Here is a 14,597-nt window from a genome sequence, read left to right on the forward strand (position 1 = left end):
TTTGTGCCGTCAGTGGGTGCAAGTGGGGCCGGTGCCGTCAGTGTGTGGCGGTGGGAGTGTGGCTGCTGGCAGACAGGGGACCTGGGGCCAAGGTGGGAGGGGGTGCAGCCTCATGGACCATAGTTCAAGGTGCACGAATTCGTGCACTGCGCCCCTAGTATATTTTAGGATTCTATTTCTATGAAATGTCCAGAATAGGCCAATCTACGGAGACAAAAAGTAGATTGTATCTGGGACTGGGGTGGAGGTGAAGGAGCACATGGAGTGAAGCATGACTGATAAATAGGTGCAGGGTTTCTGGTTGGGGTAGAGGAAATGTTCTTAAATGTATTATGGTGATGGTTACACAAGTCTGAATATATTAAAAGCCATTGAATTGTACACTTTAAATGGGTGAATTGAATGTATGTGAGTTATCATTGAACATGCAAAAATAACTACATTAATGGGACTGAAAGATGAAAGGATTTGACATTGGTCTAGAAAAAAATAGTTTAGGGCAGAGAAACATTGAGCAGACTGTCAAATTACAGTGGGAAGGCTGGGAAGTGTTGGAGGGGGACGGGGTAAGAGATCAACCGAAGGACTTGTATGCATGCATATAAGCATAACCAATGGACACAAGACACGGGGGGTGAGGGGGGTGAGGGCATGTGCCGGCGGGTAGGGGAGGCCAGACGAAGGTCAATGAGGAAAAAAAAAGAGAGACATATGTACTACTGTCTGTAATACTTTAAACCAGCGGTTCTCAACCTGTGGGTCGTGACCCCTTTGGCGGTCAAATGACCCTTTCACAGGGGTCGCCTAAGACCATCCTGCATATCAGATATTTACATTGCGATTCATAACAGTAGCAACATTACGGTTATGAAGTAGCAACGAAAATAATTTTATGGTTGGGTCACAACATGAGGAACTGTATTTAAAGGGCCAGAAGGTTGAGAACTACTGCACAATAAATTTTTTTTAAAAAAGTGATAACAAAGTAAAAATGTGTGGATGTAAAGTATCCTATATAATAAGAGATGGATATGCTAATTCGCCCAGATATGCTAATTAGCCATGGCTGGATATGCTAATTAGCCACGACCAGTATGCAAATTCACCATCACTCTAACACACAAGATGGCCAGCAGGGGAAGGCAGTTGTGGGCGATCAAGCCAGCAGGGGAGGACAGTTGGGGGCAACCAGGCCTGCAGGGGATGACAGTCAGGGGCAACCAGTCCAGTAGGGGAGGCCAGTTAGGGGCAATAGGGCCTTTAGGGGAGCAGTTAGGCATTGATCAGGCTGGGAGGGGAGTGGGGGGAGGGCAGTTAGGGGAAAACGGACGTGCAGGAGAGGGCAGTTGGGGGGTCCAGGCCTGCATGAGAGGGCAGTTGGGGGTGACCAGGCCTGCAGGGGAGGGCAGTTGGGGGGACCAGGTCGGCCGGGGAGCAGTTAGGGGCAATCGGACTGGCAGGGGAGCAGTTAGGCATCGATCAGGCTGGCAGGGGAGTGGTTAGGGGGTGATCAGGCTGGCAGGCAGAAGCGGTTAGGGGCAATCAGGCAGGCAGGCAGGCGAGTGTTTGGGAGCCAGCAGTCCAGATTGGAAAGGGTGCAGGCTTGGCTGAGGGACACGTGCACACACACACACACACCATGCATGAATTTCGTGCACCGGGCCTCTAGTAGAATCAATAAAAATTTAGAACACAGCTTTGACCATTGGGACAGAAATGAATTTACAGGAATCCCTGAGAAATTAGCAGGCTTTAGTACTCAGGCTTCATTTAACTTTTCTTCTGAAGATCTTTTTTTTTTTTTTTTTTAGTTGGAGGTATGGAACTGTATCACATTTCAGAGATTAATTTATTTGAATCAATCTTAAATTATAATTCCTACCCCTATTACTATAAATAGACTCTATAGAAAATGTTTTATTTGGGAAATAATTGAACTAAAACATTGGCATTCGTGCTGGAAGAGGTCAATTGTATGAAGACACTTGAGTAGGAAGTATGTGAAAGTAGAAAAAGGTATAGGGTTGGCAGCTATCTGCAGGGAAGAAGGTGTATATGAGGGAGACAGGGAATGGAAATGGTAGGGTTGGTGCCCAGGGAGAATGGCAGACATTCAGGGGAAAAAATTCTCAGAAAAGCTAGAATATGCTATTAGGCACAAACCTGTGGCTCGGGAAACAAATGGAGTCTATGTGAAGATTGAGATTTGTCCATTGGGAGACAGACATAAAGTGGTTTGTAACGTTGGCTCACCCATTCTGGGTATAACAACTTTGCTCCTTTTTGGCCTATAGTGCCCCCTGGTGGTACTGTTGGTAATATTCGTGGAGTTCTTTGATCTTGCTATGATTCCCTATATAGGTGATTTACTCCCCTGCCAAACATGGAAGAAATTATTTCATGTGCATGAAAAAGACTGGAGTATATTTTTAGGATAACTTCATAAATTCTCTTATTTTCTACATGCAATTTTCCACTAATAGAATTTCTCTTGTAGAGGATATTGAAGAATAAGATCCAAGCATTCTGCCCTGGCCAGATGGGTCAACTGGGGATATGATAGAACTATTTTGGACACCAAAAGGGGTGAATTTTACTGTATGTAAATTTATCTCAATTTTATAAGATCCACCTTTATCTAGTGAAGTGACCATTGCTCTAATTGGGACCTTGCCTTTTGTTTCACAAAATAATAAACTAGATTAGTTTGTCAGTTAGTAGAATTAAATGAAAGTTGCTATGTACATCTACCTGTCCCTTTGAAAACTAACCTGGAGGGCATCATTATGCTTTCTCAACAAATACTTCAGGAGCTCTTGGTGCAGACTTTATTTAGCATCTAGTAGCCCATGGTCAGTATATAGAATTCCCTCTTAACGTCCTTCTTCCTTCTTCATAAGAAGTTTTGTACAAGCTCCTGGACCATGAATTTTTGTACTTGAGGTCTTGAGCTCCATTAGGAAAGGTTTTCCTGCCCCCAAACTATTTCTTCTCATTTGCCACCAAATTCTAAGTTCTATTCTTAATTGGGCCTTCCATCTATTTTTTTTCCTTTTCACAACCAGCTAGTCTAGGAGTGGGTCACCAAGGACCTCCTGGAGTCAGAGCAGAAGAACAGCACAGTGGGAAGCGCGTGTTACTGATTCAGAGCTAGGTAACACTCCTATACAGGAACTGCAAACACAGGAACCACATGCCAATGCCTAGGCCTGAGCAGGATGGCCTCTACCCTGTGAAATTGCTTACTTATGTAATATCTCTGCTCTTAAATTATATGTAATTTGGGGAGTTGCTTTACTTTTAACTTGAGAGTAGTTCTTAGTACTTAGAAGAAAGAAGAGTTAGAGCAGACATGAAATATTATATAGTAAGAAAATTCCTCCTTAAGGGACTGCTTTACTGATTTTTAGCAGCATAATTACCTATCCCAACAAGTTCAGATTAAAGCAGGGCCCCCTTTCACTGGTTCAGACACTCTCCACCCAAAGTACCACCCTGAAAACGCCTCTACCAGGCTTAGTATCTAAAAGCATGCTCTTCTGTAGCATTCCAGACAGGCGTGTGTTTCATTCTCTGTGGTTGGCATAGTCACTTCCTGTTTGTTTCCTGCTGGCCCACAGTGAAGGCAAGGCCAGGTCCCGAACGGAGGCAATGGATGCAGTCTGCATCTTGCCAGCGGAAGTGGATTGTTTAGTCTGGGTTCAAGCACAGGGCTAGGCAGTCTCAAGTTTGGAATAAGAGTGGCATGCAAGAGACTCATGAAAGACATACTTGATCCCTGAAGAATTGCGTGCAGCTGTACACATAACAAGGCACAGAAGTGGTCAGATGAAATTAGAGAATCAGGGAGGAAAGGTCAGCTGGAACTCACTGTGGGACAGGAACAGGCGAGTAAGTCACCTTTGGCATTTTAGTGTGATATTTTCAGAAGCAGCAAATTCAGGCATCTCTTTTATGAAACAAATACTAGCTTCATGGTATAGTTACACTTTCTCTTATAAGTATAATTTATTTATAGAAATCTTAAAAGTTGTAGGCTATTTAACTATAAAATTAAATGTAGAATGGATTCTTCTCTCTGCCTTATTCTAAATTATCCTATCATCATGTTACAGTCTATACTAGTAATAATAAAAGCATAATATGCTAATTAGACTGGACGTCCTTCCAACGAAACTGGGGCTTCCAGGGAAGCCCAGGTTCTGGGTGCCTGCCAGTGGCCAGAGGGAAGAAAGCCCGGGTCCCGGGTACCAGGGGCAAGCCGGTGCCAGCAGCCAGGGGAAGAAAGGCCTACTCTTGCACAAATTTTGTGCATCAGGCCTCTAGCATTCAAATAACCCATTCCGAGTGGTTCCCCAGCCATTCTTGGGTTGTACATATATAGCATTCAAATCCTAAAGAATTTTCATTAAACATAGGTAGGTCATCTATAAAATTCAGAATTTTTTCTTCTTTTTTTTTAGAATTTCTTATGTTAGCTCTTATTTTGGCAATAGAAGAATACAGAACACCTATCATGAATACCCCATAGTGGGGTTTGAATTATGACTTGCTTGATTGGGAAAGGAAAGTGAGGCATGGGTGGGACCTCATACTTGAATGATTTGGCAAAACTGTTTTCCTCTTTTTCTAATCCCCCAAAATATGCATGTTAGAAGTAGGGTTTCCTCTTGTCCTATGACAAATTTGAACCCCTCAACATCTTTTCTCCTATTTCCTGATACTCAAAGATTTTGAACAAATACTTTGGAGAAAACCAAAGAAAATACATAGAAGACAAATTTAATATGAATTGTTTACTTGATTAGCACTAAATGCAAGCAGTCTTCTGTTCAACTTTTTCAATTCTTTTTTTTTCCTGGTAAGGTAACGAAGAGAAGACAATCTCTAATCGAGGCTTCAACAGTAAGAAAGTAGATTTAATTTGAAAGCCCAAGGAGTTCAGATTCATTCATTTCAGCTATGTGCTGAGGGTCTGTTAAATCAGGTATTGTTCTTGGTGTCAGGGTACGGCACCTATAATTAGACACACAAAGTCCTTACTTTGAGGAACTATGTCTCCACTTGGGTCTCTTTCTAAAACTTAGCCAATATTGTACTCCTGAAAGGCCTCAGAATGCTTTCATGTGTAGGCTTTATGTAATAGAGTTTTTAGTTAATGTTTTATTCCTTATAGCCTATATTTATATATTAAAGGTAGACGTATAATACATACAGTTATATGTATAATTTCTGGATCCTAGCAGCCAACACATAATAGTGGTCCTTACTGTTGAACATTTGCTAAATTGTTTCAGTGGGTAAGGTACTATTCCAAGATCATGGGTGATATAGGGCTGGATAAAACATGGTTCCTCTCCAAGGAGCTTATAATCCTGGTGGGAGAAGTGAGCATATGCACGGCCACTCCAACAAAGTGTGAGTGGTGTAGTATAGATACAGCGATCTTACCTGTCTGTGGTTCCTGTTTCTGATGATTTGGGGAGGTGACTTTCTGAAGTCCGTCCTATATGCAGAAAATGAAGTTTGAATTTATCCTCAGATTGGTCTTAAGTTGTTTCCGCTTTGATTTACTTGAAATATCCCAATCATTTAACTTGATTGCAGTTAACTCCCAAAAGCTCCTACATGAAGATTTGAGAATTAAAGGCAAGAAGACATATTGTAATACTTTTAACAATAAAGAATTTTTTTTTTAAATTTCTTTATTGGTTAAGGTATTACAAATGGCTCGTGGGATAGAGTGTTGGTCTGTGGACTGAGGGTCCCAGGTTCGATTCCGGTTAAGGTCATGTACCTTGGCTGCGGGCCACATCCCCATAGGAGGTGTGCAGGAGGTGGCTGATGGATATTTCTAGCTCTCTATCCCTCTCCCTACCATTAAAGACAATGGTTGGGGGTTTAGAAGGGGGTGGCTGCAGAGGGGTGATAAAAAATCATTGATGCAGGATGAGAACTCTGATGTTTCCTTTCAGAACATGCTTAGATGCTGTATAAAAAAATCTATACCGGTTATCAAAAGATGTGATATGATGTTGAGTTAATGAGTTTGTAGCACGATATTACATAATATAGTATTGATTCAGTTTGGTTTAATCCAGTGCAGATGCATTATTCTAGCCTTAGGAGTTCTGCTTGCTTAACTTTCTTAGGACAAAGAATGTGACTTATGCCAAAACTGAGCAATGAGTAATGGCTTCGCTGTGGTTTTTCCTAATTTGCTATTCAAAATTTGTCTCATTGACTGCTTATTAACTAGTCTAAGTATTTTAAGTATTTGCAAGTAATTAGTCTGCTGTGTGAATGGCTTGAGTAGTGATTAAAGTGGAATGTCAACTTTTTTTTTATTGGGAACATTCCTATTTTTGTTGAGCTCTCCTTCCTTTGTAGATGAAAAATTATAGTTCTCATGGCCTTTGCTTAGTTGTTTCTTTGATTTGATCCCACACATCTAAGGTGTAGGTGAGCTTGAGAGTGGTGCTATTAAAGAGCGGGCCTGCTAGATCTGGTTAGATCTGAGGCCACTGTTAAACAAGGACCCTTTTCTAAGGTCACAGACTGTAACCCCCAAACCTCATCATGATGGCAGTGTGTGAGCTATTTCAAGAGGACCGGACAGCTGTGTTCACATCCTTTCCTAGTATTGAAAATATGAGAACACTGGAGCAAGGGAACATCCCCAGAAGGAGTCCTTCCACAATGCCAGGTTTATTAGGAGAATAAGCCCCATTACGTCCTCGTACCTCAGTCTTGATATAGTACTTGATATAACTGTCATGGCTGTTGGTGACTCCATAGTGGATCGACAGAGGTGTCCAAAAAGTCCGCTCTGCTCTCTGCATCGTTAGCACCCAGCCTTTCACAAGGGCAGCACATGCACACAAACATCCTCCTCTCTCCTCATGCTGTGGTGGACATATCCATAGATGAGTCAGATGACCAGAATCAAAGTCCTGGGATTTGGGAATTAAAAAAAAAAAACACCACCAGGTTCAGTTGTACTACCATAACAGTTTTGCGACTTGAGCAGTTTTATATAACTTCTCTGGATTTGTTTAGTATTTTTAAGGGCCTTATTGAGATATAATTCACGTACTATACAATTCACTTGTGTAAAGTATATAGTTATTTGCTTTCCGTATATTCACAGAGTTTTCATCCATCACCACAGTTGATTTTAGAACATTTTCATTGCCTTTCAAAGAAACCCTACACCTAGTTGTCACTTACCAGTCCCCTCATTCCCTCTAGTCCTAGGCATCCACTAATCTATTTATAAATTTGCCTAATCTGAACATTTCACATAAATAGAATCATACAATATGTAGATGGTAACGCTATGCTTAACTGAGGAATTGCCAGACTGTTTCCAAAGTGTCCATTTTATATGCTTAATTTTACAGTGTACTAGGATTCCAGTTTTCTATATCCTCACCAGCACTTATTTATAATCTGACATTTTTTAATTATAGTGGATATGAAGTGGTATCTCATTGTGGTGTTGATTTGCATTTTCCTGATGACTAATCATGTTGAACATGTTTTCATGTGCCTACTAGCCATTTGTGTATCTTTTTTAGAGATATGTCTGTTTAGATCTTTTGCCCATTTTTTAATTTGACCGTTTGTCTTTTTATTATTGAAGTGTAATAGTTCTGTATATATTCTAGATCATCAGATAAATTAGTTGCAAAGATTTTCTTCCATTCTGAATTATCTTTTCACTTTTTTGATGAGGTGCTTGAAACACAAACACAATTTTTATATGCCCAGCTTATCTAGTTTTTTTTTGTTATGTTTTTAGTGTTATATGTAAGAAACCCTTGACTAATTCAAGGTCATGAAGTTTTGTCAATTTCTGCAAAAAAAAAAGTCAGCTGAAATTTTGATAGGGATTTTATTGAATCTGTATGTTAATTTGGGGAAAGCAATGTTTTATAGTGTTCAAAGTAAAAGTTTTGTACTTCTTTGGTTAAATTTATTCCTATGTATGTTATTTGTTTTGTTTCAATTGTAAATGAAATTGTTTTAATTTCATTTTTTTATTTGCTCATCACTACTATATAGAAATATAATTTTTATATATTCATCTTATTTCTTGCAACATGCTGAACTCATTTATTGATTCAGTTATTTTTTAGTGGGATTGTATCATCTGAAAATAGAGATAGTTTATCTCTTTCTTTTCAATCTGGATGCCTTTTATTTCCTTTTCTTGTGTAGTTGCCCTGGCTAAAATCTCCAGTACAATGTTGAATAAAAGTGGGAACTTAGTCATCCTATATAATAATCCTATACAATAAAAGGGTAATATGCAGATTGACAGAGCAGCAGAATGACTGGTCGCTATGATGCACACTGATCACCAGGGGACAGACGCTCAACACAGGAGATGCCCCCTGGTAGTCAGTGTGTGCATTCCCACAGGAGGAGTACCACTCAGCCACAAGCCGGGCTGATGGCGGCGAGCGCAGTGGCCCAACTCCGCGGCAGTGCTAAGGGTGTCCAACTGCGGACCTAAGCCATCAGTTGGACATCCTGCGAGGGCTCCCAGACTGCGAAAGGGCGCAGGCCAGGCTGAGGGACATCCCTCACACACACACCAGTGCACAAATGTTGTACACCAGGCCTCTAGTTTTAAAATAAAGTCCTAGACCCAAAAATGACTTGTAAAGGTTAATGGTCGGTAATGTTGTCAAGGCCCACAATCTATAAGCAGTGAATCTGAGGTGCTGATAGATGTGTATGCTCATAATTTCTATTTCTCCTGGAAAACATTAGTCAAACATGATCATTTTTACTAAACTGTTGTCTCCTAACAAATTTTTTTGCAGTGAAAAATTTAGATTAATTGAAGAAATCTTTAAAATCCATCTTTCTCTCCAATTCAATGAGAAATATGCTTACATACTCTGGGTACAGATAAAACATGGTCCTTGCATGATAGGTGAATGTAAACACTAGTCAGTGTCCCAATGTTTCTCATGCCTCCCTCTAAAGTGCCTTTGCTTTTCTTAACCATTCAGAACAAAATAGAGGAACTTTGGTGCTAGAAGGGGCTATCCTCCCTCCTTTTATAAATGAAGAAGTAGTTCACTAGAGGTCAAATCCTGGGCATGGTCACAAGTACTGCGCACATATACTGGTATAGTAGGCCCTCAGTTACTGGCTGTTGAGTGAGTCAGGCCTAGGGACCTTCAGAGGATTGGGGTGAGAACTTCTGGGTTCTAAAGCCTCATTGGCCACCTGGCTCTAAACCTCGTGCTGGTGAATTCTGCTCTGCTGTCTCCAGGGGATGGCTGTGGCAGCTGTTGTGCATCCAGCTGACAGGTCTGACCTGACGGAACTAGAGGGCTCTCAGAATCCTCCCGCTACACAGCTGGCTGCCTGGTCTGAACTGATTTGTTCCCTGCAGCTTTAGTTTGGGATAGTAATCTTTTGTGGGGTTATATACAGTGTGGGGACAAGGACTTGGCAGGGCAAAGGAGTGTTTTAGTAGTCTACCCTTTAAATCTTCCACCTAGAAGAGAATTCCTAATAGGGATGCAGAAACACTGTGCTACACTTTTTCATGTTCCTAATTCCATTTCTACTACCCCACATCCTTGGTAATAGCAAAAGAAGAGTGTGTATTCCTTTTTTAACTTGACAGGGGGAATGTGGAGACCCAGAAATTCACTTGCCTAAAGTTAAAGAGTTTAGTATATTGAGGGGGACTGGCAGAAGAGGAGATGGGCAGTATATTAGTGTACTGTCCATGGTTTCATAGCTGTTTGAGTATGTACAGTTTGTGTATTAGAGTTCTTAGGTAGCTCTTCTGGGCCTAGAATGAAATTCTAATAAAGAACAACCCTAGTGGTTGAGATCCAGTGCGATGGTTCTGTGACTTTTGGCTGGTGCTATTGCTACGACCATTGGTTAATTAAAATGACAAAGTACATTGAGAACTAACTGATAATAACTTTTTTCTGCCGTCATCACCTCCCAAGTAAAGACAACCCTCACACTCTTCCTCGGAACTTGCTCCACCTCAGTACTTTCTATTAATATAGAACAGAAACATTTGGTTAAAATGTAGAAGTCTATGTAACAAAATTATGTTTTTAAAATAGATAATTTGAATAGTTTCAGTTATCTTTTAATTTGCTTAACTCTGTCTCTTTTCTCCTTCCTTCTCTTTCCCCATTTTGAACTCAGAAAAACTTGAAGGCATTACTTGGTACAGTAGTTACAGACGCCTGGGTTTGAATCAGGCTCTGCTACTTATGTCTGAGTGACTGTCAGTTGTTTGCTTACCTCTCTGTGCAAAAACTTGTTACATGGAAAAATAATAACTTGTAACCTCATAGGATTGCAGCAATGATTAAATGAGTTAATTCATGTAAAGTGTTTAGAAGAGTACTTGGCATGTAGAATGTATCTCGTACATGTTAGCTGTTTTTGTTAAAAGTAGTCATAATAATAAAAATACTATCACTACCACTGCTACTACTGTAGTCTTAAATCCAACTCCAACTCTTCTGGTCAAAGTTGAAGTACATGTAATTTAGCTTATGTAAAAACCAATTGAAGGTAATTTGTCCATCACACATACCTTCCTCTCCTATCAGTTGGGATGATAAGGGACAGTTGGAGAATGAGGCCGATTTACAAGGCATGACTTATAATCCTGTCCTGACTCCTCCTCACGGGGCTTCCCAAGTAGCTAGAAAGTGTTCCTCTTAACTGGATTTAGCCCGAGCATTCCAGTTCACTCAGTGTTGGAAAACCAACCACTTTCTAATCTATTGAACTAGATTTAAACAGAACCACCTCCAGAGTTGCCTTTAATGTCTTGTTCCTTCCTCTCTTAATCTGCAGGTATCTCAGATGAAGACATTATCAACATTACTCTTCCCACTGGCGTCCCCATTCTCCTGGAACTGGATGAGAACCTGCATGCTGTTGGGCCTCACCAGTTCCTGGGTGACCAAGAGGCTATCCAAGCAGCCATTAAGAAAGTAGATGATCAAGGAAAAGTGAAAAAAGCTGCAAAATAAAGTTTTTACCAAGTGTTGGCTAGGAATAGCTACAAAAAGGGGTGGCATGCAGTGTGTTATAGGTACTGATCTCTCCCTCTCCTCTCTCTCCCTTTTCCTGATTTTTCCAGAGCGAGGCTGTGGGGTAAAGTTTGTATCAGTAACTAGGTAACTTATGTTGGCACAGATAAAGACCTTAGGGTGCCTGAGTGCTTATGTCATAAATCTTATGGGTTAGCTCTCCTGCTGGCCCTGTTTTGAGATAAATTACTCAGCAGTGGGGCTTAATGTCATACGTTTCTTAGATGGTAGAGTAATAATGGAGGTAGAGTTTAAGGTATTCATCATTCAACAAATCATTGTGAAGTCACCACTGACAGGTACTAATTACTGCAGTAAGTAGTTCACTTTTATATTTACTAAGACTTTCTGGGGTGATAGGAGAGTATATCAGATAACTATACTTAAGTATTTATTATTAGTCTTTTCCTCTAGGAAAAGGGATGTTTTAATAGGTAAGATGAGAGGCCCATTAAATGGGAAAGCCACAGATGGGTTCCTCTACAACAGCCAGCAATAATCAGCAAGGCCCTTTGCCCTGTCTCTAGTCCAGAGACTCCTTTGACATATGGTGGAATTCCTCTTTGGCGGTTAGAATTAGCAGCACATAGACAACTATAGCTGTTTGTGTTCTCTTATTTTTGTTTCTTGAACTTTAATCCTTGGGTACTTAAAATTGGTTTTAAAATAAAGTTCTGTGACCAAAAATGATATCCCTAAGTATCTCTATGTGATTCATAAATATTAAAGGCCTCTGAAGTCTTCTGCTCATATCTTCCTGTAACACTCAGAGTTGCACCTTTTTTTCAACACATAGACACTCTAATTCTCTATAAATTGAAGGTTGGTGTCAGGATGTATAACACCGTGATGTAATTTTATTCACATGAGCAAGGGAAATGATATCTTGGAGTTTGTCACATACATTTATTATTCATCTGCTGAGGGCTAAGAGTAGCCAGGGTAGGCCATGAACAGAATTGATTGCTTATCAATCTTAATGATACTGTTTTCCATAGTATATTTTTAAATACTATAGTTATGTAAGTCATTTCTTTAAGGAACATATATTTCAATGATAAATTCATGTAAAAATTTGTAGCTGTAATAGATGTTATAGATATTTACCATTTTTTATGACTTTCCATTGGTGGATTAGCTCATTGTATCCATGTTCTAATAAAACTGGCATTAGAAGAAAACTAATTCTAAAACCCTTGCCACTGCTTGATCTCTCTTTAATCCTTAAGTTAAGATTCACAGAGCATTGGCTATGAAGTGGCTGAAAAAAAGAGATGAACCTGGTTTGTTCACTGCTGGCCACAACTGTGATGCATAAGAATGTAGAATGTGGATGCTTTACATTTCTGACCAACCACTGGCTTCTCTACTGTAATCCTTCTTTTTAGTCCAATTGCTTAACCAAATGACACTCGTTAGAATTTAGAGATTGGAGTCAACCACCAACTACCAGATATTCCTACAATTACAAAATCTGTGTTGAGGCTGCATCTCGGACCATTTTGAACAGCTTCATCTCTGGAATTGGTCTCTGAATTTTCCAGCCTAAGGGGTGACCATGTCTTAATGCAACTCAAGATCCTAGAGTTGGAATCTTGCCTTGTCCTGAATCTAGATGTCGACTTCCAGTGGCCCCACCCGCAACATATGTTTCTGCATACAGAGCTATACTCACACCCAGTCACTTTGGAATCTTGCAGACTTCCTCAGGTAGGGATCATTTTTGGATGCTTTCTGATACAATTTGGTTTTATTGTTTTTAAGATCTTGGCTGAAATAAATGAAGAAACACTCATGAAAACATGTCAAATTATTTTTAACAACTCCAGCACTTCAACCTTAGATAACCAGAAAGCCTGTTTTCTTTACATGCTTACAAGGTATAGTTTTTGATGTAGGAATTTTTTTTATAATTAAACTAGAGGCCCAGTGAGCGAAATTCATGCACTTGGCTGGGGGCGGTGCAGGGAGGGGCGGGGGGGCCCTTAGCCCGGCCTGCACCCTCTCGCAGTCTGGCAGCACTTGGGGGTGTGGGCCTAAGCCAGCAGTTAGACATCCTTAGTGCTGCTGTGGAGGCAAGAGAGGCCCCCGCCACCGCTGCTGTGCTCACCAGCGGTGAGCCCAGCTTCTGGCTAAGTGGTGCTCCCCCTGTGGGAACACACTGACCACCAGGGGGCAGCTCCTGCATTGAGCATCTGCCCCCTGGTGGTCAGTGTGCATCATAGCGACTGGTTGTTCCACCATTTGGGTGATTTTCATATTAGCCTTTTATTATATAGGATTTTTTTTATTATCTTTATTGTTTAAAGTATTACAGATGTCCTTTCCCCCTCCTCCATAGACCCCCCCCTCTGATGTAGGAATTTTAAAGGTTGCCTAACCATCCTAATTTGGCATTCTTCTGTTCTATGTCAAGCTGGGACCAACAATATGGGGTTTTTTAATTTTATTTAAATAAATGGCAGACAGCTTGCCTAGAAATTTGGTCCTTGGAGAGGGCAGCCCATTCTATCCATACTGTTTTCCACAGGTTGGGCTTGCCCTGTTACCAGGTATATATGTCTCCTCTGCCGAGGCTGGAATGATTGTCCCAGTGTGGTACGATGAGGGCAGTAAGTAGCAAGATGCTACTCCTAGAGTTCTAACTTAGAAGTATCTCAGCTGAGTACTGTATCCCATCCAGTACACTGATAATTTTTCTACAAGAGAAGTGCTGCTTCAGACAGTGGAGGTTCTTGCATCATTTAACTTGAGCATGGAATTAGCAAAGCATCCTGGTCATTATGTCACATATTTTTCCTTGATAAGATGTCCAAGGAAGATTTCTTCATGTGAACTGGTTATTGCCAAACTCAACCAGATTCTTTTTATTTTATTTTACTTATTCTTTATTGATTAAAGTATTACACATGTCTCCTTTTCCCCCATTGACCTCTCCCTGGCCACTCCCACCCCCCAGCACATGCCCTCATCCCACTAGTGTCTGTGTCCATTGGTTATGCTTATATGCATGCATACAAGACCTTTGGTTGATCTCTTATCCCACCCTCTCTCCTGCCTTCCCTCTGAGGTTTGACAGTCTGTTTGATGCTTCTCTGTCTATAGATCTATTTTTGTTCATCAGTTTATGCTGTTCATTATATTCCACAAATGAGTGAGATCATGTGATATTTATCTTTCTCTGATTGGCTTGTTTCGCTTAACATAATGCTCTCCAGGACCATCCATGCTGTTGTGAATGGTAAGAGTTCCTTCTTTTTTATAGCAGCATAGTATTCCTTTGGATAGATGTACCACAGGTTTTTTGTTTGTTTGTTTGCTCTGTCTATATCTATTTTTGTTCATCAGTTTATGCTGTTCATTATATTCCACAAATGAGTGAGATCATGTGATATTTATCTTTCTCTGATTGGCTTGTTTTGCTTAACATAATGCTCTCCAGGACCATCCATGCTGTTGTGAGAGGTAAGAGTTCCTTCTTTTTTATAGCAGCATACT

General features: G+C 40.5%; 1 protein-coding gene and 3 long non-coding RNA genes across 5 annotated transcripts in view; 3 read left to right on the forward strand and 1 right to left on the reverse strand.

Annotated features, from left to right (window-relative positions):
- BPGM (bisphosphoglycerate mutase) overlaps positions 1 to 11,791 on the forward strand; it is a 28,376-nt gene extending 16,585 nt beyond the window's left edge. Inside the window, exon 3 of the mRNA XM_006756692.2 lies at positions 10,861 to 11,791. Coding sequence (XP_006756755.1) covers positions 10,861 to 11,039 — 179 coding nt within the window. The 3' untranslated portion in view covers positions 11,040 to 11,791. The remainder of the gene's footprint in view (positions 1 to 10,860) is intronic.
- On the forward strand, positions 2,487 to 5,311 carry LOC107181976. The gene is made up of 3 exons (XR_001512691.1): positions 2,487 to 2,598; positions 3,066 to 3,154; positions 4,867 to 5,311. It is a non-coding gene; the product is annotated as an uncharacterized LOC107181976 (long non-coding RNA).
- Positions 6,521 to 14,597, reverse strand: part of LOC107181978 — a 24,556-nt gene continuing 16,479 nt past the window's right edge. The window contains exon 3 of the long non-coding RNA XR_001512694.1: positions 6,521 to 7,209. This is a non-coding gene — a long non-coding RNA (uncharacterized LOC107181978). The remainder of the gene's footprint in view (positions 7,210 to 14,597) is intronic.
- The window catches only part of LOC107181977, a 6,999-nt gene continuing 6,708 nt past the window's right edge, over positions 14,307 to 14,597 (forward strand). For both annotated transcript variants that reach the window (XR_001512692.1, XR_001512693.1), the window contains exon 1: positions 14,307 to 14,340. This is a non-coding gene — a long non-coding RNA (uncharacterized LOC107181977). The remainder of the gene's footprint in view (positions 14,341 to 14,597) is intronic.

The sequence above is a fragment of the Myotis davidii genome, unplaced genomic scaffold (genome assembly GCF_000327345.1).
Source record: "Myotis davidii unplaced genomic scaffold, ASM32734v1 scaffold214, whole genome shotgun sequence".
NCBI classification, from domain to species: domain Eukaryota; kingdom Metazoa; phylum Chordata; class Mammalia; order Chiroptera; family Vespertilionidae; genus Myotis; species Myotis davidii.